This window comes from Ciconia boyciana, chromosome 20, assembly GCF_034638445.1.
Source record: "Ciconia boyciana chromosome 20, ASM3463844v1, whole genome shotgun sequence".
Taxonomy (NCBI): domain Eukaryota; kingdom Metazoa; phylum Chordata; class Aves; order Ciconiiformes; family Ciconiidae; genus Ciconia; species Ciconia boyciana.
In genome coordinates, this window is record NC_132953.1 from 1,892,880 (window position 1) to 1,920,678 (window position 27,799).

The 27,799-nt window shown below is 43.0% G+C and overlaps 1 protein-coding gene across 1 annotated transcript in view; it reads left to right on the forward strand.

The window, feature by feature from the left end:
- The first annotated feature begins 277 nt into the window (after nucleotides 1-277).
- The window catches only part of BARX2 (BARX homeobox 2), a 35,587-nt gene continuing 8,065 nt past the window's right edge, over nucleotides 278-27,799 (forward strand). The window contains exon 1 of the mRNA XM_072884705.1: nucleotides 278-489. Within this exon, the coding sequence (XP_072740806.1) occupies nucleotides 303-489 (187 nt within the window). The 5' untranslated portion in view covers nucleotides 278-302. The remainder of the gene's footprint in view (nucleotides 490-27,799) is intronic.

Below are 27,799 nucleotides of genomic sequence, written 5' to 3' on the forward strand. Positions count from 1 at the left end.
TAAAAAGGACGTGGAGAGATGCTTATCGGAAGGTTTATATAGCGGGGGAGCCCGGCGCTGCCGAGCGCAGGGGGGAGCGGAGCAGCAGCCGGGAGCGGAACAGGCAGCGGGGAGGCGGGAGCGGGCGGCGGCACCACCACCAGCAGCACCAGCAGCACCAGCAGCAGCACTAGCAGCAGCACCACCACCAGCAGCAGCAGCGGGAGCAGCGCTCGGAGGCGCCGGGCGCCCATGCGCGGCCGCCCGCGGCTCTCGCAGCCCGGCGCAGCCCCGCAGCCCCGGGGCCGGCGGGCGGCCCCGCCATGCACTGCCAGCCGCAGCCGCGTCTCGCCGCGCCCGGCCGCGCCAAGGCAGGCAGGCGGCGCTACAAGACCTTCATGATCGACGAGATCCTCTCCAAGGAGACCTGCGATTACTTCGAAAAACTTTCCCTCTACTCCGTCTGCCCGTCCCTCCTGGTCCGGCCCAAGCCGCTGCACTCCTGCGCCGGTAAGCCCGCTCCCCGCGGCCTGCGGAGCCGGGGGGGCTCTCCCGAGGGAAGCGGGAGCGAAGCAGCCCCCTGCCCCGGGGGCTGGGAGGATGCGTCGCGGTGGGGAGTCGGGCGCTCAGGCCCCGTTTGCAAGCCAAGCCTCTCTTACCTGGCTGGGGCGAGCAAACCGCTGCGTGTCCCGCTCCTCCGAAGCGAAGGAGGCTCCCCCAGACCCAGTCCCTGCCGTGCACCCGAGTTTTCACGCCCCATCCCCGACGGAGGGGTTCGCATTTGCTCCCGCTCCCCGGGTCTTCCAGGGAAGGGGGGAGATGCCGTTTGCTAAGTCTTCGGGGCCACGTTGGTAATCTCGGTGTGCAGAGGTGGGAGTCGGCCTCGGGCTTCCTCCGGGGGTTCACAAATAAATACCCAGTGCAAGCGATCCTGAGTTAAGAGGAGCGCAGGTCCCCCGGGAGAAAGCGGCCTTCATCTTGTGCCCCTCGAAACCATCGGTGGGGCTTTCATTGCCGTCTGGGGGAGTACAAAGAAGTGAACAGAAAACTTGGAAAAGGAGAAAAACCGCTGTCGAGACAATTTTTTCTACCCTAAATTCTCTCTGCCTCTGAAACCACTTAGGCCATTTCTGACAGAGATGAGGTGAAAATATTTGTGTTGATGTTGTAGACGTAGACACCACAAATAAATACATACAAATGGATCTCTGTCCCGGGCAGATACCGCTGATTTTAACGCAACGAAATGAGCGGTTGGGTCTTGACCGTGGGCCTTATTAAATTTCATAAACAGGTTGGTATCATGTGAGCTTTTAAAAATCCACGTTAAAAGTAAAAATAGCATTCTTATAATGCATTCCAGATTTAAAAAAAGAAAAAAAGCCTTTTTTTTTTCTGGTGAAGTAGGCAGCTTTCCAGATTTATATTCTTCCCATGAGGCCACACTTCCAATGGTGACACCTAATGTCTTAAGAGAATTAGAGGGTGAAACTGAAACTTAAAAATGCGTCCTTCAAAAAATCGTAACTGTTGAAAAATATTTGTAAAGCACTAATTCCCGCTAAAATAATATCTATTTCAAGGTCATAAAATTCTATTTTTCCTTTCTCTTTCCTGGGAATGTTCATTTTGCGTTTGTATTAAGTTGTGTTTAAAGATTCAAGGCCTGCACTTAGGCTTAGGTTTGGTGTTTTGTTTTTAATGCTTAGCTGAATGTAAATAAGAAGGAACTTTTCAGGTCTTACCAGAGCTGTGCTAATATAAAAGTTGCTCTTAGGTTACCTAAGAGTTTGACGAGAAGAGTAAACAGTAAACCCTTGGTCCAAGCATAAGTCTTCCTCCAACCTCAATATTTATTTTGTAAATACTAATAATTAAAGATCCAGAAGCCATTAGGAGGCCAGATCAGAATTAAGACCCATGGTGACCAACTTTTTGAAAGGGGTTATGCGAATAGTGTGATTCTCATTCAACATTTATTTCTTCCGATCGATTTGTGCGTGACGTTCCTTGCCTTCTCTAACTAATCGCTGACGTATTTTTATACAAGAAGATCTGGTTGTTAATCAAGATATTGCTGACAAGGGGATTTTTCAGAGCTGATCCCTCACTACTGCGTAGACAGTGAAATTCTGTGCTTGGCCAAAATAGGCATGAAAGTCCCAAACGGTTTCAGTGTGTGGCAGCTTGCAGTTACGCGGAGAGGGCCCAATTCTGCTCACATCGGGGTCAATGGCGTGACTTCCACGGACCTCGGGCTGCCAGGAAGAGGAAAGAGGTTGCTATCTCCTTCTGTACCGAAAGAGGAAGCAGAAAAGAAAGCTCCCTTTAGCACCCAAAAGGACTATTAACCTGAATGTTTACCAACATCCAGAAGCATGCACGACTTAACTGGGCATCAAAAACCATGATCTGAATGTCACGTTTAGGCGAAGGGATCCTTAGTGTTTTTGATGGGTGGGGCGTTTCCCAGCAGCTGTTTTGAGTCTCACCATCCCCATGGGAAAAAAAAGAGAGATTTTTTTTTTTTTTAATATGTAGTTCTGCATCAAGTATAGCGACCATTGTCTTTGCAAGACTAATATATATTCATTAAATAATCATTAATAATCCTCAGATGATTCAGCAGTGGCTTCTGAGTGATGCTAGCATGACTCGTGTGGTTACTGTTCAATTAAAGCCTTATTTCTCTTTGTGCCTGGGATTTTTAATGACTTTGCCCTCAAGATTGTGTTTCCAGCCCAAGCTCTGGCCTGTCCCTGTGTCAGGGTGGGTTGTGAATATCTGCTTCTAATGGAATAAGCTTTAGGGAGTTGCAGTGCTTGAGAAGTGAAGTACCGAGAGAGGTTTGCTTGTAGGTTTGAAACCACAAAAGAAAATGCTGCAAAAGTCCACACTTCCAAATTGTAAGCCTTCTAAGGTTTATAGGTACAATTGAAGTCCTATATGTATTAGGTAATGGGAACTTTGCTTTGTTATAAAAGGGAGGAAATTCTGTCATTGTCTAAGAAATGGACAGTGGCACAATTGATAGCTAAATATGAAAGAATTTGAAAAATACCCAACACAAATCTATTAAAAAACCAAACAAACCAACCAAACCAAACCAAAAAAAACCAAAAAACCCCACACCAAACAAAAAAAACCCAAACCCACTTACAGGGACTAAAGACTGCAGAAATACAGCACTATGGCATCTAACTTACTGCCTGCGTTTCCTTTGTCTCTTGAGTTAATTGGGAGGGGAGTGAGCACTTAGTCTCTTTGCAGTCTAAAAGAAAGGAATCTTAATCTAAATCAGCAAAATCTACCTTGCCAGTATAGTCATAGCTGGGACTTGGGAGCGTTTGAAGCAGTAATGAGTGATTAGTTACTTCAGCGGAACTTCTCTTCAGCAGCACGGCTTTTTCTCGAGTCAGGAGTCAGATTTTGTAGGCGTTTGCATGGGCTAAAGAGTTACTAGTTCTTTCATCTTGGGTGAAGTCAGAGAAGTCTGGTATGCCTTTATAATTTATTTGGAGCTGAAAGATGTAAGATGTTGTAGTTGTGCAGCATGTGTGCTTAACAACATCCTTTGTTAAGCAAAGGGGAAAAAACATTGGTAACCAAATGGAAAATATTTTCTCTTTTGGCTATGATCAAAGACTAAATATTTAAGCATGTGCAGCTGACCTGGGACAAAACAAAATTGTTAAGTAGAGGGGGATGGGGGTGGAAGGAGCGTTCGGGACTTTTCCCTGTGCATCGTGAAGGCGAAGACTGACGTTGTAGTCGTGAGGAGCATTCAGGAGGTCTAACGCAAAGCTCACCGCTCTCACGGGGGAGATTCCCATTGCGAAGAGCTTGGAATGAGCCCCAGCTAAAATTCTTCTTTGGAAAGAAAAATGTCAAACGATCCATTGTTAGCTTAAAATTTGGTATATGAACATATATTGTGGCATTTACTGAGCCAAATAAACAAAGCCATACTCATACTGAATCTGTAACAAAATGCCCAGGTTCTGAGCCATTATAACAACAACAACAAAAGATATTTAAACAGAAATATTTTCAGATGGCAGTTAATATCTCTTTGATTTATGACTTTTTAGGTTGTGATGACTTAGTGAAAACATTATTTATTTTGTTTCATTAGATTTATATTTTTATTGGCTTTTCCTATTATGTCATACTTAATTAATTTGTATAAGTAATGATTACAGTGTTAACATATACTGCGCTTGGTTTGTTAGCGTGATTTCTGAAGGTTGCTTTTCGAGTGAGCAGAGTCTTATAGGAGTCACTTCTCAAAGTGTCTTTATATAATTTTTAAATTTTACATCTAAAAATATTCGTAGGTGAGTCTATACCAATTCTGGTTTGTTTCCTGGATTTTTTAAAACCCTGGTTTAGCGACACATTCAAAATCCAAGTGCCGTATTTGTAGTGAGGGGCATGACAAAGAATCAAAGGACGTTGTGAGTGTATGATGTTATGAGGTCAAGCTGGAAATGTTTCATATTTATCAAAGTAACTAAAATAGCTTGAAAAATAAACACCGGGGGGTCATGGCTGGGGGGGGGCGAAGCTGTGGGCTACCCTTGGTGATAGTGGAATTCATGACATTGTGTATTGATAATGGACAATATTGGTCTTGCATGTCCTTTCTAAACTATCCCAAGTAAATTAAGATGGCTGAATTGAAAAGAATCGCATTGCCTCTTTCAAGAGAGAGCTTTGTATGAGTTTTCGGTTTATTTTAGCAAAATTCGTAGTGTAAATTACTTGTTTTCTATGCTGTGTATTCATTTCTAGCCAGACCCATTCTGGAGCTCATCAAAGTACCTCCAATTTGAAATTATCTTAGTGATTTATAACTTAAATTGCAGTGAGCATCAGTGTAATTTCATTCCCGTTCTACACCAAGGTTTTCTCCTGGTACATATCTCGGGTAGGACTGCACTGCTTTCTCTTTTATCTGCTACAGTAGCTATAGTAGAACAACACCTTGCATGAATGTAGTTTTACAGGTACAAAGATGCCTTTTGTCGATGTGATTTTACTTGTCTTCTGAGAGAATTAGATGCTTTGATATCAAATATTTACACTGGTGTAAGGGGAGTTGTGTTGAAGGGGATTGTACTGCTCTAAGTATATTGAAAAGTACCATGACTTCTGGAAGTGGACATAACCTTAATTTTCTCAGCTTGTTGACATCTTTTTGGAAGTTTACTACTCTGCTTGCTAGGCTGTGGACCAAGTTGCCTTTAAAGAACACTAATAATTATGATTTGCTTCCCTGAAATTATTATCTTGGATTTTTGAGTTGGGGTTGGTTTTGTTTTTTTTTTTTTGGAGGAGGAGAATGAGACCTTGGTCAGTATTTGTGCAATCGGGGTTTTGATGTAAGTAGGTATCTAGTGTAGAATTGTTCAAAACTTGAATTCTTCTTTTCCAATTCTTTTGTCTGTCTTCTGTTGTTTTATCTTAGGATGAACTGCTTATCCCAAAGGTTTTTTTGAGGTGTCAGTTTTCCTGGTATATTTGATATTTTCTGGATTAAGCTAAACGATACCTGCAACCACTTGGGCTGGCGGGGAATCACTGCTTGTGTGATAAAGTGTGAGCGTTGATATTCCTGGTCCTCAGTCAGTCTTGTCAGCCTTTTTAGGAAACCATGGTGAGAAAGTAGATTTATTGCATCTTAAAACAGCTCAGTTTTTATGTGTGACCTTACAACAAGATTCCTTCTGATTCTGTTCAAAAAGGCCTTTGATATGGGCAAGGTTTGAATTTGCTCTGGGGCATTATGTACAATTGGGGTGGAAGCCATTTCTTGTGCTCAAATACTTGCTGAACCTTTTTCCTTTAAATTGAACAGATACTGTTACAGAGTTCCTGGGGGAAAGCAGGGCACTGTGGGAAAGGAAAAGGGAATCCATGTAGCGTATGTCCCAGCGTGGGGAAAAATGAGATGCCATCCGTTCAAAGCGTGTTATCTGAAACATAACAGCTGGATTAATCCCGTTAAATAAAGCAAATACAAAGTTGTGGGTATACCTTCTACCAGGCTAACTGAACCTGAGTGTGCCCACCCTCCCGTCAGCCCCGCATCTTCAGCTGGGGTTGAATTGCCATCCCCCAGTACACTGCCGACCTAAGGGTTTGCTGTGGCATCCCAGTCATTATCGCAAGGTGTTGGAAAGAGTTTTGGTCTTGGGGTGTGTAAAGTGGGTGCTCAGGAGACCTAGATGTCTTAAACGTGTGCCTGCGACGGCAGGAGCTGGGACTCGATGACTCACGAGGTCCGTTAAAGACCTGTGTCCTAAAATGTATTTGTTGAGGGAAGCAGGCCAAAATGAATATGCTTGTTTATACGGCAGCAGAGAGTGGTAGGTGCCAACTTCAATTGCAAAGCTGTAAGTGTTTCTGTGTGGAAATCTACATTGCCGCAATACTGTTTGGGATTTTTTTCTGATTATTTGTGCAAACATATGAAGAAAAAATCTTTTGAAAACTGCCAACATTTATTGGGTTTAGCTTACAAAGTTCAGTAGAATTCTATAGTTTAATAGCAAGAAGTAAAGGCAAAATGATGAAGGAAATCTGTTAATCTTGAGAAATACGCGTATTCCTAATAAATGTAAGATAATTCAGAGGCGACATTACTGCATACAGATCCTAGATGATGCAGTTACATTTACACTGATGTCTCGGAGCGCTCCTCTGAAAACCTAGAAGAGTCAGAATTTGCTGTCGGGACTGTCTCCCTGCTCCCGTAGCGTGATTTATTCAGCTGCGACCTCAGGGAAGTCTGAGTTTTCTCAAAACTCTCAGCCAAATAACTCCTCGTCCATTTTAGCCCTACAAGAACAAGTCTTTCTGTAGCAGTCACGCTGAAGACCAGCTTATCAGCTGAGGTAAACTGAACAAACGCTATAGACTTTGAAAGTGGATTCATCTGTAACTGCTGAAGATGGGGCACAAAATTTAATTTTAAAGAGCTTGATGTTTTTCAGGATAGCTGCCTTGGTTTTTACACGTTTTGATGTCTTTAGTAGAAAACATAGTTCAGAAATGCCAAAAAGTGGCATATGAGGGATAATAATGGGCGGGCTAATAATAACTATATCCTCGGAGAAGAGTCTGTCAATTTTCTTTGTCAGATTACATCCAGTATTAGAGGTGGTATTTCAGAAGCAAAGCCAGATCAGAGTCTGAATCTGAAAACAGGTCTCACTTAGACTGAGCAGGGAAATCTGGCTCTGAAGAAGTTTCAGTGCTAGATATTTAAAAATTTGTAATCCGGAGTGACTTTTGCTGTCTGTATCTCAGTACTGTTAATAGTAAAAGAAATTAATGAAAGGCAAAACTACATGGAACAAAACAGAAAATCACACCCCGGTGATTGCAATAAAACCTACTGTGGAAAGTAATCAGCATTGTGGTTGTGGTTAAGCGTGAATAAGCATTGCGGAGGAATGCTATAATAGGAGGTATTAATGAATGTGGGATTCCACTGGGAAAATTGACACCTACACCTTATTTTCTAAAGGCTCACGGCTTGCGCTGAAGCGCAGTTTAAATCTGTCTACACACTGGTTTAGGTTTAAGTGCTGTAGATTTGTAAAAAAAGCCCTCAATTTGGATGCTGCTCGTGGAGACTGCGCAATGCAGACCTAGTGCCACAGCTCTCAAGTTGTTGTGATTATTATTTTTATGACTTTATTCAACTTGCCACTGTAAAATGCAGGAAAAGAAAGACGCCTCTCGTAGAATAAATGTCCCCCAGCATTGCTGCCTTCTGTACTAGCTGGGTATGAGCAAGGACAAGAATCATCCCGGGAAGTTGAGGAAAAAGGGCTGAGGCTGTTTTGAGCCAATGAGTTGTGTGAAGCTCCCAGTCAACTCGCCAGGCTACGGGGAACAGAGCAGAGCAGTAGCTAAGGAGACTTTTTGTTTTTTCTTCTATTTATTAGTGTTGAGCGTTACATTTATTTTCCAGCTAAGAGTATGGTGAAGGACAGCTCGCAGTATCCTGATCTTGGCGGTGCGTTGATCAGAGCGTTGATCCACCTTCAGAAAGGATTTAATGCTGATAGGAGTGTTGTAAGCAGGTTTGGATGATGGAAAGAAATCTCTGCCTTTCTGACTTTAAGTCGCTTCCATGCCCTCAGTGCAAGTCTGTGAGGAAGGAAGATTTGCACGCAACTGTACGGGATAGATGGCAGAGCTGATCATCTGGAATTGATCTTCACATCAGGAACTGATCTCTGTAGATGACTTGCTCAATACGCTCGCTTGAGTTGTTTCTTAATCCACTGCTGGCATTTACTGGGTTAGAGAGAGGCTCTGCTCTTGCTCACTGTTGCTCAGATGATCTTGATTTCTTGATGCTGATGATTTCTTTCTTATGCTCGTTCCCTTGATACCTTGTCCAGTTAGAGGTGACTGTGCAGCCCTGCTTGGAGGAACTAGAAACTTGGGCTTTGCATTTGCAGACAGTGTACAAAATTTTGCCGCATCAAAGCGGAAATACTAGAAGTAGTCAAAAAATGGATGTTTTGGTTTTTGGTAGATGGAAGAAATAATAATCACTTGTCCTTTTAAGTTCAGAGTGAAACAAAATGGTTTAGATTTATTTTGGCAAGTTAAAAGTTTAAAAAGTAGGGGGGAATCAGATCAGAGAAAATACTTGATCTGGAATAAAATATTGAAAACATATCTTCTAAAAGCTGAAACGAAACTTTCTAACGCTTTCCTTTTTTATATCAGACATTTGGCAAAGCAATGAAGTTACTTTCTGTATTGCAAAATTTTCTTTATTTTTTAATCTTTTTCTTTTTTGATGAAAGGAAGTTACAACCAAATGTTTTCAGTCAGCTCTATTTAAGAATTGCTCCAACCGGACTGGAGAAGCCAGAACATGTTAACACGAGCTTCATTTGCTAGGAAATAATAGTTCCTTGGAAAGTTTAGGACCTGGTTTGTGATCTCAGCTGTATTTGTGTAAGTCAAGGCGAAGTCCGTAACAGAACAGGATCACGAGAACAAGCTAATGCGAGCTGGGCAGTAGATGTCCTCTGTACGCTTTTGCTCGGTGGGGAGCAGAGCACAGCACTGCACCGCTCAGGTGAGACCGACCAAGTTATGCCTCCTGCTCGTGGGCCCGACAGCGTCCGCTCGCACTGACTTAGACAGGACAGCGTCCCCTCTTTGCATCGCTCACGTTTCTCGCTCTGCTAGGAAGAGTTTCTGCGTCATGGTGGGTCTGATCGCTCCCACCATGGATTGCATGGGTGAGACGGATGCGAGAGTTTCAGAGTAGCTGAGTTTCAGAGTAGGCAATAAATCATGAGGTCATATTAATATTACCATCCAGGGAGATATTGGAGATGGATTTCTCCCCCCTCCGGTTATCTATTATTTCTTGTGTGCCTAGCACTCTGGGAGAATCTAGCTGAGAGGTTTCTAGCCCTTGTTGAGTGATGTGAAATTTCCAAAGCTGCATTTTAATGTCATCTTTAAAAATATAGAGAGATTTGGTGTTAGGACCTGGCTAACACAATATTTTCCATCTTCCTCTCACGTAACTTTACGTTTTGACTGATTCTTGGCATCTTCTTCCTCACTTTTCTTGGCCAGAACACAGCTCGGAAGAACACCAAGTTACCAGTTGCCGACATTTCGGACAGGTGTTTGGGTACTCGGCGCTGAGACCCATTTAAGTAACTAAACGGAAGGGTGAAGAACTGCCTTTCCAAAAATAATCCTCCGTCCTCCCAAACGTGGACCCCCGCACTGGTATTCCAGTCTCTTCCAACTGGAGTTAGCACATCCCGGTGTTGCAAATGAAGTTATATACTTGCTGCTTCTTACATGTCCTCTGAACATACCCTGGCCTCCAGAGGGGATGAGTCCAACGGGGTGGGGTGATGGTGGCAGAACACGTGCCATGAGGATGCTAAAGGTTTGATTCTGCTCCTAGCTACCTGATGAGAATGCATGAGGGTGGTAGCGTTCTTGGGGTCAACATGAGTTAGTTGTCTGCGTAAATCTTTCTCTCTGAAGTGTGCCACACGGAAAGGCAGGCCAGCATCTTTGCCTTATGAAAAAAAAAACAAAAACAACCCACAAAACGCCCCCGATTAATTTCCTTTTTTTGACTGGCCTGTGCATACCTCTTCATAGCTGGTACTTTTGTAGAGCATAAATATCTATAGTTTAGTAAGAAGAAATGACTTTCAGTAAAAACAACAAGACATTTTCTAGAAGAATATCCTGGCATATATGATGAGTGGGACAAGACAGTCTTTTCCCTGTACAAGATTTTTATAAAGCTATGTTTTTGGCAGTATTTATTTCCAGAATATTTGAGCTCATCTAAAACACAAAACCTTGAAAGAACGCCACCCTTAACAGCTCCCAGACAAAATCTCTGCTTTGTTTTTTCATTTTTCTGTAAAAAATTGCCCTTTTTTTTTTTTTGAAGGAAGGAGAAAAACGGTTTTCCAGAACTTCCTGTATAACAAAAATATAATTCCTTTTGAAAATGTAATGACAGAAAATTTGCAAATACATATGTTTGGTTTTTTTTTCTGTGAGATTCGGAGTAACAACCTTACAATGACCTTAAAATGTGTTTGGATGTGCGTATTCAGGTCTTATCTTGTAAATTCTTTAACATGCCAGTGGTTTTTATTCATGTAGTTAGTTGGCTAACTTCAACAGGACTACTCATGCAAAGAAGGATTTGAATTGGAAGCTTTTGTATTTGCCCTCTAACTCTCATAATCTCACTAGTCATTTTGTGGATTTTCTTCAAAATAAGAGTTTTCAATGTAGTCTCAAAGTCATCTTTAAACACTTGGCTCACCATTTCGCTTTGGATATTTCTACTAATGATTATCTTGCAAGTTACAGGATAGTTAATGCCTAGTTTTCCTGATGATGCAAATTCTTTTTTTTTTTTAACTGGGATTTCAGTTTACAGAGGTTGGATTGCATCTGAATTAAATTTTAATAGACATCTTCAGAACTTATGTTGAAGCAAGAACAGGTCCCTCTAGCTTTGAGTGTACAGGTACTTATTGCCACATGTAGTGTACAGCTGCCTACCTTTATACATTAAAAACCAAAACACGGTTGTGTAACCACAGACAGGTTGAAGCCTTAATAAAAGCATCTCCTTTTCTTTTACAGGACAGAGAAACGCGTGTGATATGTTTGCGGTTACTTAAATAGGGTATTCTATGACAGATTAACCTGTCATCTTTGAAGCAAAATTAGCAGCGGCGGTACTTTCTTATGCAAAGGATCTACTTGCATGCTGTACGTATCACATACGTGTAATTGCATAACATTATACGTCTTTAGGAAGGCCTAGCCCCCGTCTTGCATTTATTCTTGTGGTCAAAGAGATAAAATATGAAAAGTCCCCCTGAAATAGTAACGTAATCATTGATACGATATATTGATGAGAAGTCTGAAGCAAATGGGGTTTTTTTTGGCCGCAAAACATTTGCGTGAGTTTGTGAATACATTTCGCTTCACCCTTCTGTCTGTTTTGTTCAAAACCTCCTCTTGACAGCTTTGCTAACAGTTCATTTTGTTCCTGCGGTGACTAAATAGTGGAGGAGCTGATATTTGAAGTTTTCTGGAGCAGCAGAGGACAGTACTAGGGAATTTGGAGCTCTGCCGCCTGCTCTCGCTTGTGCTCTTTTGCTGTCCTTTAAGCAGATCTGTCTTAGGTTGCTGGAGAGCAGTGAAATTCCCCACTGAGGGACAGGAGGCCATGCCAGAAGTTAGAAGGGTTGGTTTCAGCTTGTTGCAATAAATTACAGAGCAGTCATAAATGATGGGAAGGAGTTTGATGAAGTGGGTGAGGAACAATTGATGGATTATTTTAGTTAAAATTACTTAGAGCCCAATCCAACTCCCACTGAAGTCAATTAAATTGTAGTTGGATCAGGGCCAAAATGAGTCAAATTCAATTATGCCTTAACTGTAAACATTTTAAAGCACATTATTATAAGGTAGTTTAGCACTTAAATTACATTAAAACAAAAGCATTTACGAAATCCCAGACTGATAGTATTTCATTTGTACAGCTCTAATGCAAGCCTTTTTCTTGCGGCTGAGAGACAGAGACCTCTTAGGCTGGTGCCTAACCCCTGTAGCACCTGTCTGTTCTGAAGAGATGTCACAGCAATCGATACCGTAGATGTATTTCTGTCCATCAGAGCCTAGCTGGCTAGCGATCGCATGAGGAGAGACAGCAAAGACGACTGAAATGAGATGGTAGAAATCCCGGTGTTGTTTCTTCTAATTGTCAGGATTTAGAGAGCTTACTTGTCTAAGTATCGGCTCATAACCTGCTGAAACTTTTGCATCAGCTAACCTCAAAACTGTAGCGGTTATGGATGTTCATCTTTGTCTCAGCTGAACAAAATACAGCATCCAAAATATTTAAAAAGCAATAACCTACATGATAAAAAGATGGATTTATGAATATGTTCAAGTTTAACAACATATGGTGGTGTTTTCAGAAAATCAGGGAGATTATCTTTTAAATTGTGATTTACAAGCTTGCTTTAAGACAATTTATGTGGTTTTTGGTTTTTGGGTTTTTTATGGATTCAGGATTGATCCTTTTCGTTCTGTCCTCAGAATTTCTCTTCACCATCCCTTTTCCAGCAGGGCGAAGGCATCTTGGGCTGTTTGGAGCAGCTCAAAGTTGGCAGGTATAGGGTTTCCTGGCTTGCATTTGTCTGACGGGGAAGGCTGTCTCAGGAGGTTTTAGCACCGCATCCGAAGTGCCATCCCTAAAGATCTGTCAAAAGCTTGGGACATGGCGAGCTGTGTATACAGCAGGGAATAGCTGTTCACTGGGGTCATTCCTGTCTCTCCGAGCGAACTAAATTCGTCCCCACAGACAGACGATCTCCCAGTCAATGCCAAGCGCTGAAAGGACTTCTGCAGGGTTTGAAGTTGGTCTGGTTTGTTTTCTGTCTTCGTAAGCAGCTGTATTTAAAATGAAAGATCGGGCCTGATCTTCCTTTTCACTAGGGACACGACATTGCTCAGGCTCTGTGAAATGTCTTTGTGGTGGAGGGAGATGCCGGACGTTTGCAGAGCAGTGAAAGGGCAGAAAATGGGACGTGGGTGGAAATGAAAAAGATCAATTTGACTGCATGCACAGCTAGCGCAGGAGTGTTGGAGTGTCTTCAGAGCTGTTTAGCTGGCTAAATGGACTTGATTTTTAGTCTGGCAAACTCAGTTTGGCAAATTATTTCCTTTTCTCTTGTGCTGTCACAGTTTTCATGGTTGTTTCGCCTTTTTTTATATCCTTTTCTGTCTTCCATGCGTTTCTATTAATAGCAGGATCAATTAGTAGCTTCCACTAACACTAAAGAGCTTGCGACTATGAAATAGAAATTTCTGTCCTTCAGAGAAGGGTGAAAGTGATATCCATCCAGCAGTGTTAATCAGGAAAAAGCGATAAAACCATGATAAACATTGATTGATATAGGACTTCTGTGGCACAGACTCAGCTTAGGAAAAAATACTGCCTGTTTTCTTCACCATCAGTAAACAAAGACGCTACCACAAAAGCAACGCAGACAACTTGATAGCTATAGTTGATGATCTGTGGCTTTGATATGTTTGAAAAAAATGATTTCTGTGATCCATGCCTTATCCTCCCTTCTTAATATTAGCACGATTAGTCATGTTACAACTTGTAAAAATGCATTAAAATCAGTTGACAGCTATTTAAAAACTGAGCATTACTATTATCTATTCACAGATATTGACTGCTTAGTACAGCCTAGGTGTGATTTGTTTGACTCATATTAACTCACCGGTGATCTTAACTTTGGTATTACCTTTCAAAAAACAAAACCAGTGATAATGTTTTTACCCGCTGATTGTATTTCTCAATCTCCGAGTGTATGCCTGCAAAATAAAAATGGTACTTTCCTGTAGTAAATTGTGGGATAGAAAATCCTTTTGGACAGCGAAGGATACTGAAAACGCTTTAATTCATCACGGTGCCTTGACGGCAGCTTCAGTTGAAGGAAAACATTTCCTTTAGGGAAAATATCTTGGGAAAACTCCCCATATTTCTTAGGAAGCAGAGCTGGTGCTGAATTGCTGAGTACCTCTGCAATGATTTGAACTTTTTGCTGACGGTTTGCCAGGACATAGCCCACTTTACCCTGAAACCAGTCATGCCTACAAGGTATTCACTGAGTATTTCTTACATATGAAGGAAGTTATAATGCAATAGCTGCTGCTGCCTATTGCTGCTTTGTTAATTGACTGAGAAATCCATCCAAGAAGAAACTTGAGTGTTCGTTTCTAGTGCCTGGCACGTAGCTTTAGTGTGGCTTACAATGTGGTGGACTCTTCTAATTTGTCTTCTCAAAATGTTTGTTTTCCCCAAAGCCAATCATGGGTCATTTGCCTCCAGTAATTGATACCAACATTGGAAATGTTTGTCCAGTTGACGACAAAGTTAATTTAAGTGTTTGAAAAGTTACTGCCTCTGGTTAAACTGGGGCCAGTTTGCACATCGTGACAAAATTAAAATACATACCTCGTCTAGTTTCTCTCCACAAGAATTTTCTTCATTCAGGTGTCTCATTTTTTACAACAATCAGTAAATAGTCAGCCTCATGTATTTTAAACTCAAATTTAACCCTTTGCATGCTGCAGATTATGTCCCAATATTGCTTTACCCAGTATCTCTTGATTTCCCCCCTGTCCCCACTTCCTGTTTACTCTTGAAGTCTATAGAAGTGTTGGGTGTGTAGAAAAAGAAAAGGAATTGCATCAGACTGCAAATCTATGAACGTTTTCTGCTGAGCATTCGTTTAGCTGGCAGCTTGGGACACGCCGCTGTTGGGAACAGGGATAACTGAATGGAGTTTGTGATTTTGCAAAGCCCATGGAACACCTGAGAACTTTGCAGTGGACGCTCGGTGGTTTGGCCATCTCTACCTGGCTTTGTCCTTGACTCACTATAGGTCGTGGAGCCCATTATATGCTCGCTGCATGCCTCATCTCTCCCATTACTTAAAGGAAAACAGCGGTTCGTTACACACTTGTGCAGAGTATTGTAAAATCCTTTGCTAAGAAATGCAAGAGAAGCCCGAAGTAATAAGGTCAGTGGGGATTGTGTATGTTTAACTGTGCTCTTCATGAGGATTAATTAAGTACAACTAAAATCTGTATTTTTTTTCCCACCAGAGAGAAGTCTGTAGGAGGGAAGAGACTTCCCCACAAATCACGTTAAGATAGGTGTTAAGACAAAGCTGCATTTATTACTCTGTAGGGGTTTCAACTCATTCATTAGCAATTTTTATCCATCCTTTGACCCTTTACTGGACTTTTTTCATTCTGTCCGTGTCCTGCTGGGTTTTTCGATTTGCTCTTTCACTGTCATCTTTCCTTTTTCTCTCCCTGAGCTCTTTCTTGCTGTCTCCCCTCTGCACAAACTGCATCTGATAATGTTTGAGTTCAAGTCGAACTTTCGAACCCGTGACGTCGAGTTGGTTTGGAATTAGGCAAAACCAGTTTGCCCATCCCTCGTTGTAAAAGGGTTAATCCTCTAAACTATTGAGAGACAAGGGCAGGGAATTATGAAAGGAGCCCCTGTTTTATAAGCATTTGTATTGCCAGTGCTTGAATACCCGTAATAAGTAGGTTGCTTCTGTGATTAATGACTGCGTTTTACATGCTGACGATGGATGATGTGTCTTATTGTAGAAGCCATTTATTTTTATTTGGTCTCCTCACCCAAGCAGTACTGGAAATGAGATGTTAACGTCTTGGTGGGAGTATGTTTTATTCTCAACAATTTAATGAAAGGTGACCCACAGAGAGGAGAAAATAATTAAAATGATGCCTTTTTTTTGCCTCTTCGTAATGTGTGCAAAGACAACTCATATGGATTTTTGTTTTAATATGGGATTTTGCTTTTTCTTTAGAGTTTCTTATTTTGTTCCCTCCAAGTTGGAAAGGAGTAGGAGTCTGTTGTCAGTCTGAAACTTTGTAAATTTGGAAGGAGCAAGCTATTCAAATACCTTAAACTCAGTTTGTCTTTGTTTCATTAATTTATTTTTAATAAAGGACTAAAATGATTTGAAATCTTTAGTTATTTTGAGCCAATTCTTGTATCAGACTATACATTTCTGATTTTGCTTTAGTTTCAGTTGCCCGTTTTTCCCCCGCTATGTCATTTTGTGGTGGAGGTGGAGTGTTTGTGGTGGTCTGAATGCACAGGCAAGACGCAGAAGAGAAGTCATCTTTTTATTAAACCAACTATATATCTACATCTCTATGCATTCAACGCTGCATCCATCTAACTGCAAGATTTGCATTTCTATAGAATGACTTAATAAAGGAAGGAGGAAAAAGCCTTAAAAAAGCACTCTTGAATTAATTGGAGAAAATCTATTTCAAGACAGTGAAATTGGTTGCAGTGTCCAAGCAAGTCTTTCTAAAGCTCTACGTGAACTGAAAGACTTTGGATCTGGCTTCCCAGCAGATGGGGTGGAAACAGAGACAGCTGTAGGCATGGCATCGATACTTCAAGAGAGAGAAAAAGATGAGTAGGATTTTTTTTAAATGTTAGAATTGAAGCGCTTTTTCATATGTGGTTCACCAAACATATATTAAAGGCTCATTTAGCACTTGGAATTTAAAAGACCCCTCATAACTATTATACCATTGCTGAGCAAAGCAAACCAATTCAGCTCGATGGATTGGTACTGTTGGTTGCTTTTCATCATCTAGCAGTAAATGCCAGTAATTGCCTAAGTTCTCTGGACAGATTATTTAATAACATTCCAGGTGGGATATGGTGCCTGTTTCAAAGCTTAATGAAAACACTGATTATATAGAGAGTCTGTCATACTGTCTGCAGGGAGAGTGTGGAAATGCCAAATCTAAGATGAGTTTCATCCCAGCAGTGCCACATAAAGGAGTCTGGTAACGATGGTATTTGAGAAATATCAAACATATTCCCTGCAGACTTATTTCTTTACATCACCGTCATGTAAAAATTGGCAGCCACGGCTGATCTTTGGCAGAATATCTTTCTTGGTTTAGAAGAACTTTAAAAAAAAAAAAAAAAAAAGCTGAAAAAAGTTATTTTGGTTTGAAAAGCCACGCACTGCATATGTGCCTGTTATCGGAGGAGTTCCCGTGGAAACATTGCCGGTTGCACAATAACAGGATACATGCATTGCTTCAATATTAACATATATATTAATGGCACATTAAGGAGTTTCGTAATGGTATGACACAAAAGAGAGTTCTCAGTGCGGTGCTCATGCAGTCTATTAATGGGAGATGTCTTCAGCAAGCTGTGAGATGATAACAGCTCTGCCTCCCCTTGCGGCTTCTGTTTGTCGTATGGTCTGGAAAGTACTCAACCTTGTGTGGTAGGTATTGTCACCCTCATTTTGCACGTGGGGAAAACAGAAGTCCAGTGAGATTCAGGGACTTGGCTGAGATTAAGGCAGTGGCAGGGTTGGAAACACTATGGTAATGTCCTCTTTCCCCAAAATCGACATCTAAGTGAACAGAACTTTGTTCTTTTGGCCCTTTATGGGGCAGGTGAGAGTAAATAAAGTTGGTGGGAATGGGACAATATTCCCATGAGCCTGGAGTTGTTTCGAATGCTAGCGGGAACTGTACACCCACACACGTGTGGAGGGAAGAAAAGGGCTGCATTGTTTTTTGCGTATTGACTTTTATAATTGGTACTTAAATGAGATTCTCGAGTCACAGACGTACCTGTGGAACACGGCGATGCTGCATTCCTCAGTGACAGGTGCCGTAGGAGAATCGGAGGTAAATAGATGTGCTGATGAAAACCAGAGATGGGTGATAATCAAAGCTTTGACTGAAATCCCTCCAAACCTTAGGGTGAGGGAGGGGCTCCCATCTGGATCCCTAAATCAGAGCGTTTCTAGGGGCATGTTTGTAGTTCTAGATTGGAGCTGTCGGAAACAGGTGTCCTTCTAACATTGCTGTCCATAATGGCATTAATTTACAAGGAAAGCTAGCGGAATTTGAGCACTGTAAAAACCTAATTCAATCCCTTATGATTAATTAGGGCCTATCTCCACCCTAAGTCTAATCTGTGTTTGTCTGGAGATGTGAAAACAGTGTCTCCTTGGCTGACTTCCTACCAGAACAGAAAAAAACGCAGCACACTGAAGTCTGACATGAGTGAGGGCTCGTATTCCTTGGAGATGGGGACAGCTAGAGCTCACCGACTGGAACTTCTGGCTCATCCTTCTACCAGTGCTGTGGTATGGGCAGCCTGGTAGCGGGGACAGCCTTGTCATTGCTTTTCTGGCATGTAAGTGGTTGCATGCCTCCAAAGTGCTTTGCAGCTCTAAGGTTGACATTTTTCTCATGGAACTACTTATTCTGGGTGCGTCTGTTTTGAGACTGCCCATCCTTGAGACGTTTTTCAGCTCGCTTTTTGAGATTAGATGAATTTCAATAGGAGCGAAACTTGTTTTGTGCTTCAGCTGAAAAAAAACAAAACACCACCCACCCTGAAATGACTGGGCTGGGTCTCAGCTACTATAAATCAGACTGGTTTTGATGTTGGGGGCTGTGCAAGTTTGTACAGGCTGAAGATCTGGTGCAGGGTGGACTGAGCTGTTGTTTGGAGTCCTCTAGGTCCTTCTCCACCGAGCAGTTGGCTATTCTGCTTGTTGCTTATCTCCGTTTCCCTGCTACAGACCAACCCCCTAGCTGCCTTGTCTGCTCTGCTGGTGTTTTCATCCACTGGCTGTACTCTGCAGCGAAAATACATGTGTAACGCTGCAGTCTGACATGCTCTTTCCATGATGTCTGTAGTAGTGAATGCAGCTTTCCTTGTCCTCACTCACTCCTGGGCCACAGGGCGGGCTAATGAAGTGCAGATGCTGAAGCGAGTGGAATGTTTAGTGTTAGGTTTACGGTCGGACTCGATGATCTTAAAGGTCTTTTCCAACCTATACGATTCTGTGATTCTGTGAATATCAGTTTGCCTGGAGACAGGGAGTGTAACTGATGTGAACATCCCGCCTCCCCGTGTCCGTCCTGGATAGGCATGGCTGCAGGTAGAGGCAGTGATGAAGCCTCTGAGGCTTAATCACGTATGACTGAGGGTTCTTGCAACGTTTTCACCTCATGACTAACTTTATATAAAAAGTAGACAGTCCTGAAGTCAAGGAAGCTGCTTTGGGAATGAAGTTGCCAGCGCTGATTGTTAGCAGTGTTGCAGAATGGTTTGCAATGAAAGGTTTCTATAAACAGGAAATTCAGCTGTATTTTTTTTTTTTTCCCCATCCAAAAAGTGAAAGCTTAGCTGTCCTTGATTCATTCTGTTTGGGTTAAGATTCAATCCATGGGATGACATGGGTGTGCTGTTATTTGATGTGGAGGGAATAAAAATAGCCATGCCCTGTGCCGGTGGAAGCTGTGACATAGTGTTTGTCAGCTTATTCAAGCAAAAAGATCAGGTTTGGAGGAAATCCTTATTCCAGGGTGCTCTAGATTCTGCTAATAGGGTTTCAGCTTCCTGGAATAATACTGTGATGTACAATCTGCTTAGCTTTATTCCCTGGATATGTCTCTCCTCCTTACCCCAGCCACAAGAGCTGGGTTGCGATCGCTGATCTAATTGGCAAACACAAAGGATAGACAGGCTGTGAACAAAACCTGCTCGTGTATCATTTGCATCCTTCTAAATTGCATTGTTTGTGCAGCTGTTCGGCCAAATTGTCCACAGAGTTTATTTTTGTCCATAGAGGAAACAGAGATGAGTTTTCTCTCTGTTAGGGCAGATGCAAGATCAAAGAATCATATATGCAGCTCAGAGAGAGCAACCTCTCTGCTAAACGTGTCCTGATGGGGGCAAGATTATTAATAAAGCAACCCTTGAGACGGTAAGCCACAATTATAAGAGGCAAAGGCTTTGCCGAGATGTGACAGGACTCTTTCAGGTTAACACCGGTACTTGCTGAAGTCCCCCTTTCATTTCGGTGTGGAGGAAAAGAGGGGGGTGGCTGTGTATTTTAAACACTGATCTACTATTCTCCCGAGAAGAAAAAAAGCATTTTCCAACAGATCCATCAGGCAAAATTTACACAGTCTGGTGTTTAGAAACAATCGAACTCTCTTTCTTCCCATGTGTCACTCACCAGAGCGTTTTAGAGGCTTGAAGCAGGAAGAGGTGGTGATATTTATGGCAAGCTTTTTGCTGGAGCTCACACAAGGGTGGGCTTGAGAAACCTGAAGAGTGCTTTTGTGTGCACGGCTAGTCAGCTGTCCAAGGCTAGTGTTTGCTTATAGATGTTGTGATAATAATTAACAGAGCAGGAAGTAAAGGACTGATTGATTTATGCATGCCTGGCATTATGCGTTTGAACTTGGACAGAAACTGTGAAATCCTGAGAGAAGGCAGATTTATTTATCAAATGTGTAAGGATATACGAATGGTCATAATGTGTCAGTCCAAAGTCCATATAGACTCGTATCTTGGACGGTGGCCAGTCAGAGATACTTGGGGAGCAGTATAAAGAAGAGAACGTGACTTATCCTTCCATTAAATTGTACCCTCTCAGCTCTGATGATCTGTTTCTAGATCTAAGTCCAAATCTTGCTCCTTGACCGGTGACACCATCTGGACAGAGGATTGGATTTGGCCTCCTACGTTTCTAGTCATCTGGCTGCCATCAGTAAAGATAGAAACTTGTTGCAACCTAAGCTTAGGCACCCTAAGAGTTGTGTCTTCTTGGTGCAGTGTTTCTCCTCCACCCCCAACAGACAAGACCAGAGACTGCCTGTAAATCTATTCCTTCTAGCGATTTGATTCTGTAATCTTTTGGCTTCTTTGCTTGCTAAATCTGGGTCCAACGGGTGATGAGCTCTAGAGTTGAGTCTTATCCTCACTAATGGAGGAAGCACTTGGCTGAAGTATTTAACATGACTTAATTCAAAAGAAAGAGCTTCAAATTGAGGTTGGCTTAATGGAGCTGAAGTGTCCCTTGATACAGATATGGTAAATGAGCTGGTGGCTTGTATCCCAGTAACTTCCCTGCACCGTCTGAGCGCTGTCGTTTATGGAGATGTGCTTGTGTTTATTTCTCTGGGACTAATGTGGCCTGGTCTTAAAACTCCCTCGGAGCCCAACAGTAAGGGCCTGGAATGGAGGTTCATGTCCAAACCCACCATCCATTTGGAGCTGTTTCCAGTCACGATGGCCTTGGGCCCATATATCCTAACAGGAGATATTAGGACGGATCTGCTTGGGTTCAGAGCACCTCCTTTCCCACTGAGTAGGGTTTAAAGGGATCATCTGTTAAAGATAAGGAATCCCAGACAAAATCACTTTTCTGTAGCCTCAGACAAAGAGCAGGGCCTCTTTGAGCCATGCTCGGTTTGCCTGAAGGGTGTGGGTTTGAGTCAACCCTTCCAAAAGGCAGGTTGCCGTTTGAATACGTGAAGCAGAATAATTCAAAATAGAAAAGTGGTGCCTGTTCTTCTGATTAATTATCCACTGATTAAGTCAGAGTGCTATTACATTTGCTACAAAGGATTTCTTGAGTGCTGGCCAAGTAGATTCTTTAAATGCTTTTTTAAAAAAAAAAAATAAATCTTCTTTATATATAAATTTTCTTCTTCAGTGAGGATCTGACAAGGTCCTGGCACACTCCCCTGTTTGACAGAGAGCCTGCAAGAAAGGCCGCTGTGTGCAAGGAGAACAAGCTATAGCACCCAGGTAGTGCTTGCTTATATCTTTCCGGCAGTTGAGGAGAAACTCAGCAGGTACGCATTGCTGTCCTGTGATAACAGGAAACCACGGCGGAGTGACTAGCCCCAGGATAGCAGCACAACCAGGTCTTTCGACTCCAGATTCAACGTGCATTCCGATCTCCTCCCCCACCAGCATGGCCCTTGAACAAAGCCAGCTTGTTGTAATGGTTATCGCCAACCCTGCCAGAAGAACCCTGGTGCCATCCTTCAGGGATCTGGCATCCCTGGAAACACTGATGCTGTTAGGTGAGTTTTTGGATTGTGTTTATATGATAGATAATCGCCCCCCATGCCGTCCTGTCTAAGGCAGGGTATTATACAGCTGCCTGTGGCAGCAAGGAGTGAGACAAATTCTCGTTCAGGGAGGCTCTCAGGCTCGTCATTTGTTGAAGGCCAATTACTTACTGTGTGTATGATGCCTTAAACATGTAAAAAAGCACAATGTAAATATCAAATGTCATTATTAAGTAAGGATTAATTATCTTTCTGGTTAGTTTTTGTGAAGGCCTCCGGCATGCATGCCTCAGATGCATTCAAACTGATTAATTACTGTTATTATGTAGAAGTTATACGGAAACATTATGTTGATAAATTGCTAATGCGGACAGGCTTGAAACAGAAAACCTGTATCTCACAGCTCCAAGCGCTGAGGAAATTTCACTTGTGGCTTTGAAATTGAGCTAAACTTAACCACAGATCTGAGTGCCCCACGGCTTGGGGAACAGCAGCTGAAGCTTGTGTCCAGCTCCACTCACCTCTGGATAGCTGGACAGGTAGTTGCATGATGAGAGATGCTTTGAGGAAGAGCACCTTTTAGCTGCAATGTGTTATAGTCATTATTATAAACGCTAACGTTTACAGACATCAGGGGTTTTGTTTGCAACTGACTTAGCTGAAAACCCGCTCCATCAAAAAAATGGGATTGACAGAAAAGTGATTGTTCTCTCATGTGCCTAGGGAAGGTAAAATAGGACTCCTGGATGAGCCCTAATTTTCCCCCACCTAAGAAGCAGTTGTCAAAAATTACCATTTGCTAAGGTGCCACTTCCCCCCCCCCCCCCCCCCCTTACGCTTGGCTCATCACAGAAGGTATAGACTCCTGAAGAATTGGCCTTCAGTCAGAATGCCCTAAAAAGGCTCATTTTAGCTGCGCTACAATTAGCTGCACTAGTTTTAATTTCTTTTTTCTTTTCCTCCGGTGGACACATGCAAGTGAAATCCTGGCTGCACTGAAGCTGATGGGCATTTTGTCATGGACGTCAGTTGGGTCTGGATTCTTCCACAAAGGAGAGAAGCTACTTGCTACCAAGCAGACCTTTTGCTGTGTAGCTGAGTTGCATTTAATTTTTGCAAGACTCATGGTCCTTGTCAGGCTAATAGGGTTCATTGAATTGAAATGGAAATAGAATATGGTGTGAACTGTGCCTGCAGCCTTGGGTGATGAACAGTTAGAGTTTGCTCCAAGGAACCTTGCTGAATGCTAGTTTGGAGCACCACCAGTGTCTCTTTGTGCTCCAGTGCTGCACTTAGATTTCAGGGTTGATTTTCAGGGTTGACTGCTCTGCTTTCCTGTAGCCTCTGTGACACTCATGATTCCCATGGAAATCTTGGCTCTGTGCATTTGGGCTGAGTCTTGGGACTATTTTTGGAAGCTTTCAAAATGTCCCAGAAGTGCCCTTCACCTCTGCTCATGTGCAGAGACTTTGGCTCTTGCTTAGCTACAACTGGTTTCCACATGTAACCAAAAAAAAGAGAGCTAGACGAAAAAGAAACAACAAAAACAAATAAAGAAAAATCTCCTCTCCCAAAACAGTGCTAACTCTCAGTTAAGTGACTGAGCTCTTAGGTACTGAGGTGCTGGAGAAGAGGAATGGCAATGAGGAGCATTCTTAAGCATTCCCAGTTCCAGAATTCCTATTTAATATGTAATAGCCACAGAAAGATCTGATTATAGCATTGAGATATGGCACTCTTAAAGGGTCTGAGAATTGCATGTAGGTTTTCCAGCTATTTCCATATTCAAAGAGGGGTAGGCTCTGTAGGGTTGTCTTACAGTAAGACTGGAAAGAATGAGAAGAGAATCAATGTCTGAACTCGTTGATGCAAAAGATTCCTGACACATTATCTGTCAGCACCTCTCTGGCCAAGCTTTGTTTGACAGGGATGCTAAAATCATTTAAGTCCATACTTAGGTCCCACCTCTGGGCTTGAGGCTCTGTTGACTTGTGCAGGGGACAGCTTCAGGAAGATTTTGTGGCTATGCCTGGACTTCCAGCCCATTAGGAGAGGATACAAGAGGGGTAGCTAGCTCTGAAAGACCATCTGTGTCAACATGTTGCAAGGGCTGCACCGTGCAAATACACCAACTCATGTCTTGGAGACTGTCAAGCTGTCAACACAGTGTTCACAACCTCATTAGCCCACCTCTCTTCAGGCCATAATTAGCTCAGGTGCAATCATACCCTGGCATGGCTATGCTGCTTCCCGTTCTAGAGATAGCTGAGGGATCTGTGCACAGCACCATGCTGCATAGCGTAAACATCACCCAGGTCATTTTTTTTAACTTGGGATTCAAGTGTTTGTAAATGACAGCGCTCCAGTGGGCAGGGCATCTGGGAAAGGACTGGATCTTGGGCTATTTGCAAGGAGGCTGGGAAACCTGGTTATTTCCCTTCAACCCTCTCCTAAGCGCTTGATCCTAAGGGGAAATGAATTTGCCTGGTATATGCACGGCCCATTACTGCTGTTCTCTTTCCTTTTGCCTTTACGTCCTTATCAGGGAGCTTGGTGGAGCACAGCGTTGATCTCAGGAAAAACCTGATGCAAGCTGCCTTCTAATAGTTGTTAATCATAAAGCGGAGCTCAAGGAAAACATTAAGAGTAGATGAGTGCAGTTCTTTTACTTACAGAGTGGCTTAAGTTTTTTGTGTGTTATGTGAGAATATAATGCAATTGCAAATAAGCGAGGTGTCTTGGTATGGCAGTGCCCGTAAAAACACAACGTAAGCACAGGGAAGAGACGAGAAGAAATCTTGCTGGGGAGGTGCTTAGTCGGTGGTAAACTTGGCAGCTCGAGGGTACGGCTCTGCTGGCAAGGGCGCAGGCAGAGGGGGAGTCCTTGTGCATGCTCCTCGTCCCACCGCCTCTTGCCTGCTGCCTTGCCTTGACCGACCGCGTGATTGCTTTCCTGACAGGTGCACTCAGCAAGAGAGCCGACAGCGTGGCTGTGCAACGATGCAGTGCTGAATGTAGGCTGAGACAAGCCCTGCCAGGTGAGGGGAAAGTTGCCTTTCCAGGAAAGACAGGCAGCAGTGCCCGGGGAGACACTGATCCCATGCTTGCCAATGCTCAGGGTGCTGGGGGGCAGCAAGGATGCGCAGGAAGAGGCCCCCATGTCTGGGGGCTGCTCAGTGCCTGAGCCTGGTGTAGATGGAGCAGAGAAGGCTTACATCCAATGTCAGCAAAAACAGATGGGGTAAGCTCTAACCTGAGAGCAAGGATTGCTTTACTACCCTCAGTGGGCTTTCTGATGGATGAGAGAGATGCTGCAGGTCCATGTGGTGCGTGCTGGCTGAGGAAGCTAAGCAGAAGGAGCACAGCCCTTGCGTAAGAGTCCTGTCAGGTCCCTGGTCAGCCTTTGGCTAGCTCTAGCAGCCACAAGGTAAAGGAGCCCACACTGACCTGAGGGGACATCCTGTGTCCTGGGGTACGCAGTGGGTATTTGGCTGTTGTCTTCAACCAGTTGGCTCCTGGGCCACGTTGAGTTTCCACATTCTACCAGGTCCACGCTCAGCTCTGGCTCTGGTGGTAAAGTCCAGCCAAGATGCATGGGAATGGCATGGCTGGCAAATCTCAGCTTTTGGGGATCTGTAGTGGAAGAAGTAGGTGTGTAACACCCTCCCGGCTAAACAAACTGTGTATGGTTCAACTTATTCTCAATGTTTCCTTGCTTCTTTTGCCTTCTTTGCTTCACTCAGGGCTTGCTCCTTCCTTTCAGTAGGCTGCCCACTCCTTTGGCAAAATGAAGTTCTTTCCTAAATGAACTCAACTCCTTCTTGGTTCCCTTTTGTTTTGACACTCAGGAGACGGCAGATTTATAGACCTTCCTGAGTCGTAAGTTCATTTTCTTTTATTATTTACCTTTCACTGCAGACCATTCTGAGTGAGATTTCATTCTGCCTCCGAGCAGGGCTGACCTGCCAAGAGGACCTGATCCATAAATCTTTCCTTCCTTTTTCTTTCTTTCCAAAACAGAATTAGCTGAGTTTGCCTAGGAGGAAAACTGTTCTGCCATTGCCGGCAGTCAAACAGTGCAATTAATTAGTGCTTTCCCTTTCTTTTCCCTCTAGTCTGTGTCTGCTGGGGTTGAAAGTAAGCCAGGGAGGAGGGGGAGGGGGAAAAAGAAGGGGAGAAGATTTGTTTGAAGTATTTATTTTTAATTAAAACTTTTGCAACGCAATCTGTGGTAGTGCTGATGTACCTATTGCGTCATATCTAGTGGTTATAAGAAGTTTAATGGAAATGTCCCAGCGGATGAGTGGAGCTGACTTCAGGTTGGTCTGATGACAAGCAAGCGTTCCCAATCCCTGCTCATATAGCTGCAGCCAGTGTGGTGAGGCCCGAGTCTTTGCTGCTTTGCCCCTTGTGTTCACACCTGGGGTACGAGGGAGCAAAAGGCTGACACGTTGCAGATTTACGCCTGTGATATCGGCTTGTTTTGGCTAGTAAAAATTGACATTCCTGACCGAAACCTTCTGGAGAAAATGGGATGAATTCTCTGTGAATTCTCCTCCTTCTTGGTGTTACTGCTGAAAAGCAAAACAAGTGAGAAAAAAAAATCTTTGGATATGTTAGAACATGATACGTCCCTAGGACAAATTTTGTACATGAAATTAGGAAACAGGAGTCTGGGGTTCTTCTAGACCTGCGTGGCTTGAGTAAATAAATTCATTTCAAGGTGGTGTGGTCAGTGCACTGTGCAATGGGCAGGTCTGTTATTCCCTGTACAGCAGCTGCCAACATGACCTGATTTTAAATAGCAAAGCAAAATGTTTTCAGATCCTTAGAAAACACTCTGTGGATCCAGTGTCCTTTTTATTTTTAGCTCTTGGTTAGTTTTAGCAACTGAGTGGCCAGATGTTAGCTTTATGGAGATGGACAGAAATAAGAGCTTTCTTGCTGCTTGAAATGGAGACTATTCAAATGCTTAAAAAATAACTACAGGAAAACTGCTGCTGCCGAAGCACTGCTCCCTCAGTTGTGCATGGTATGAAGTACAGATTATACTAATACTTCCTAAGTATTTGAGAACTATTCAGCAGCAAAGTGAGCCCGAGACTACCCTAGACTTTGGGGTGTTTAAGACTATTCTAATAGATAAAACTGGGACTTTTCTGTATAAAGCCACATAGTAAGAGACCACTGTCCCTATGAAGAGCATTGAGACCTCCTGAGTCCTAAACCACTGGTGGCTTCACCATTGGACTGTGCTGCCTCTTGATTGTTTTAGATGGAGACAATAAAACACTTGAGGTGTGTTGCTAGGGTAGCAAAGTAATTCCTCATTTTCTGGCTTATGTGGGCTGCTTTTTGGTTTTCAAGTGCAAAAGAGCAGTGGGTCAGGATTGGAAAAGGCGCTCGGACAACAACGCAGGAAAGTATGCGTTCAGCTGAAACTGTTCTGAAAGGCAGGTACGGAAAGGAAGAGCGCTTCATTTCCATTCCTTCCCATTTTGGGAGACAGAGCATGTCACAACAGTGCTGAGCAGACAAGAGCTGCTTGCCAGCATTTAATTTGTTGAAGATTAAGAAATTATTCCGTTCTTACAATACCATGTCAGTCTAGAAATACCTTTGAACTCTGGGGGATGTGAAATTTAGATCTAGCCTCAGATTTCGTAGTGTTTGGAAGCCAAGGCTTTGTCAGGATCAGAACTGTATGGATGGTTTAAGGGGAGTCATGTTAATAGTGTACCTAGAGACAATGGACTGGCTCAACTTCAGCTACCTTTGA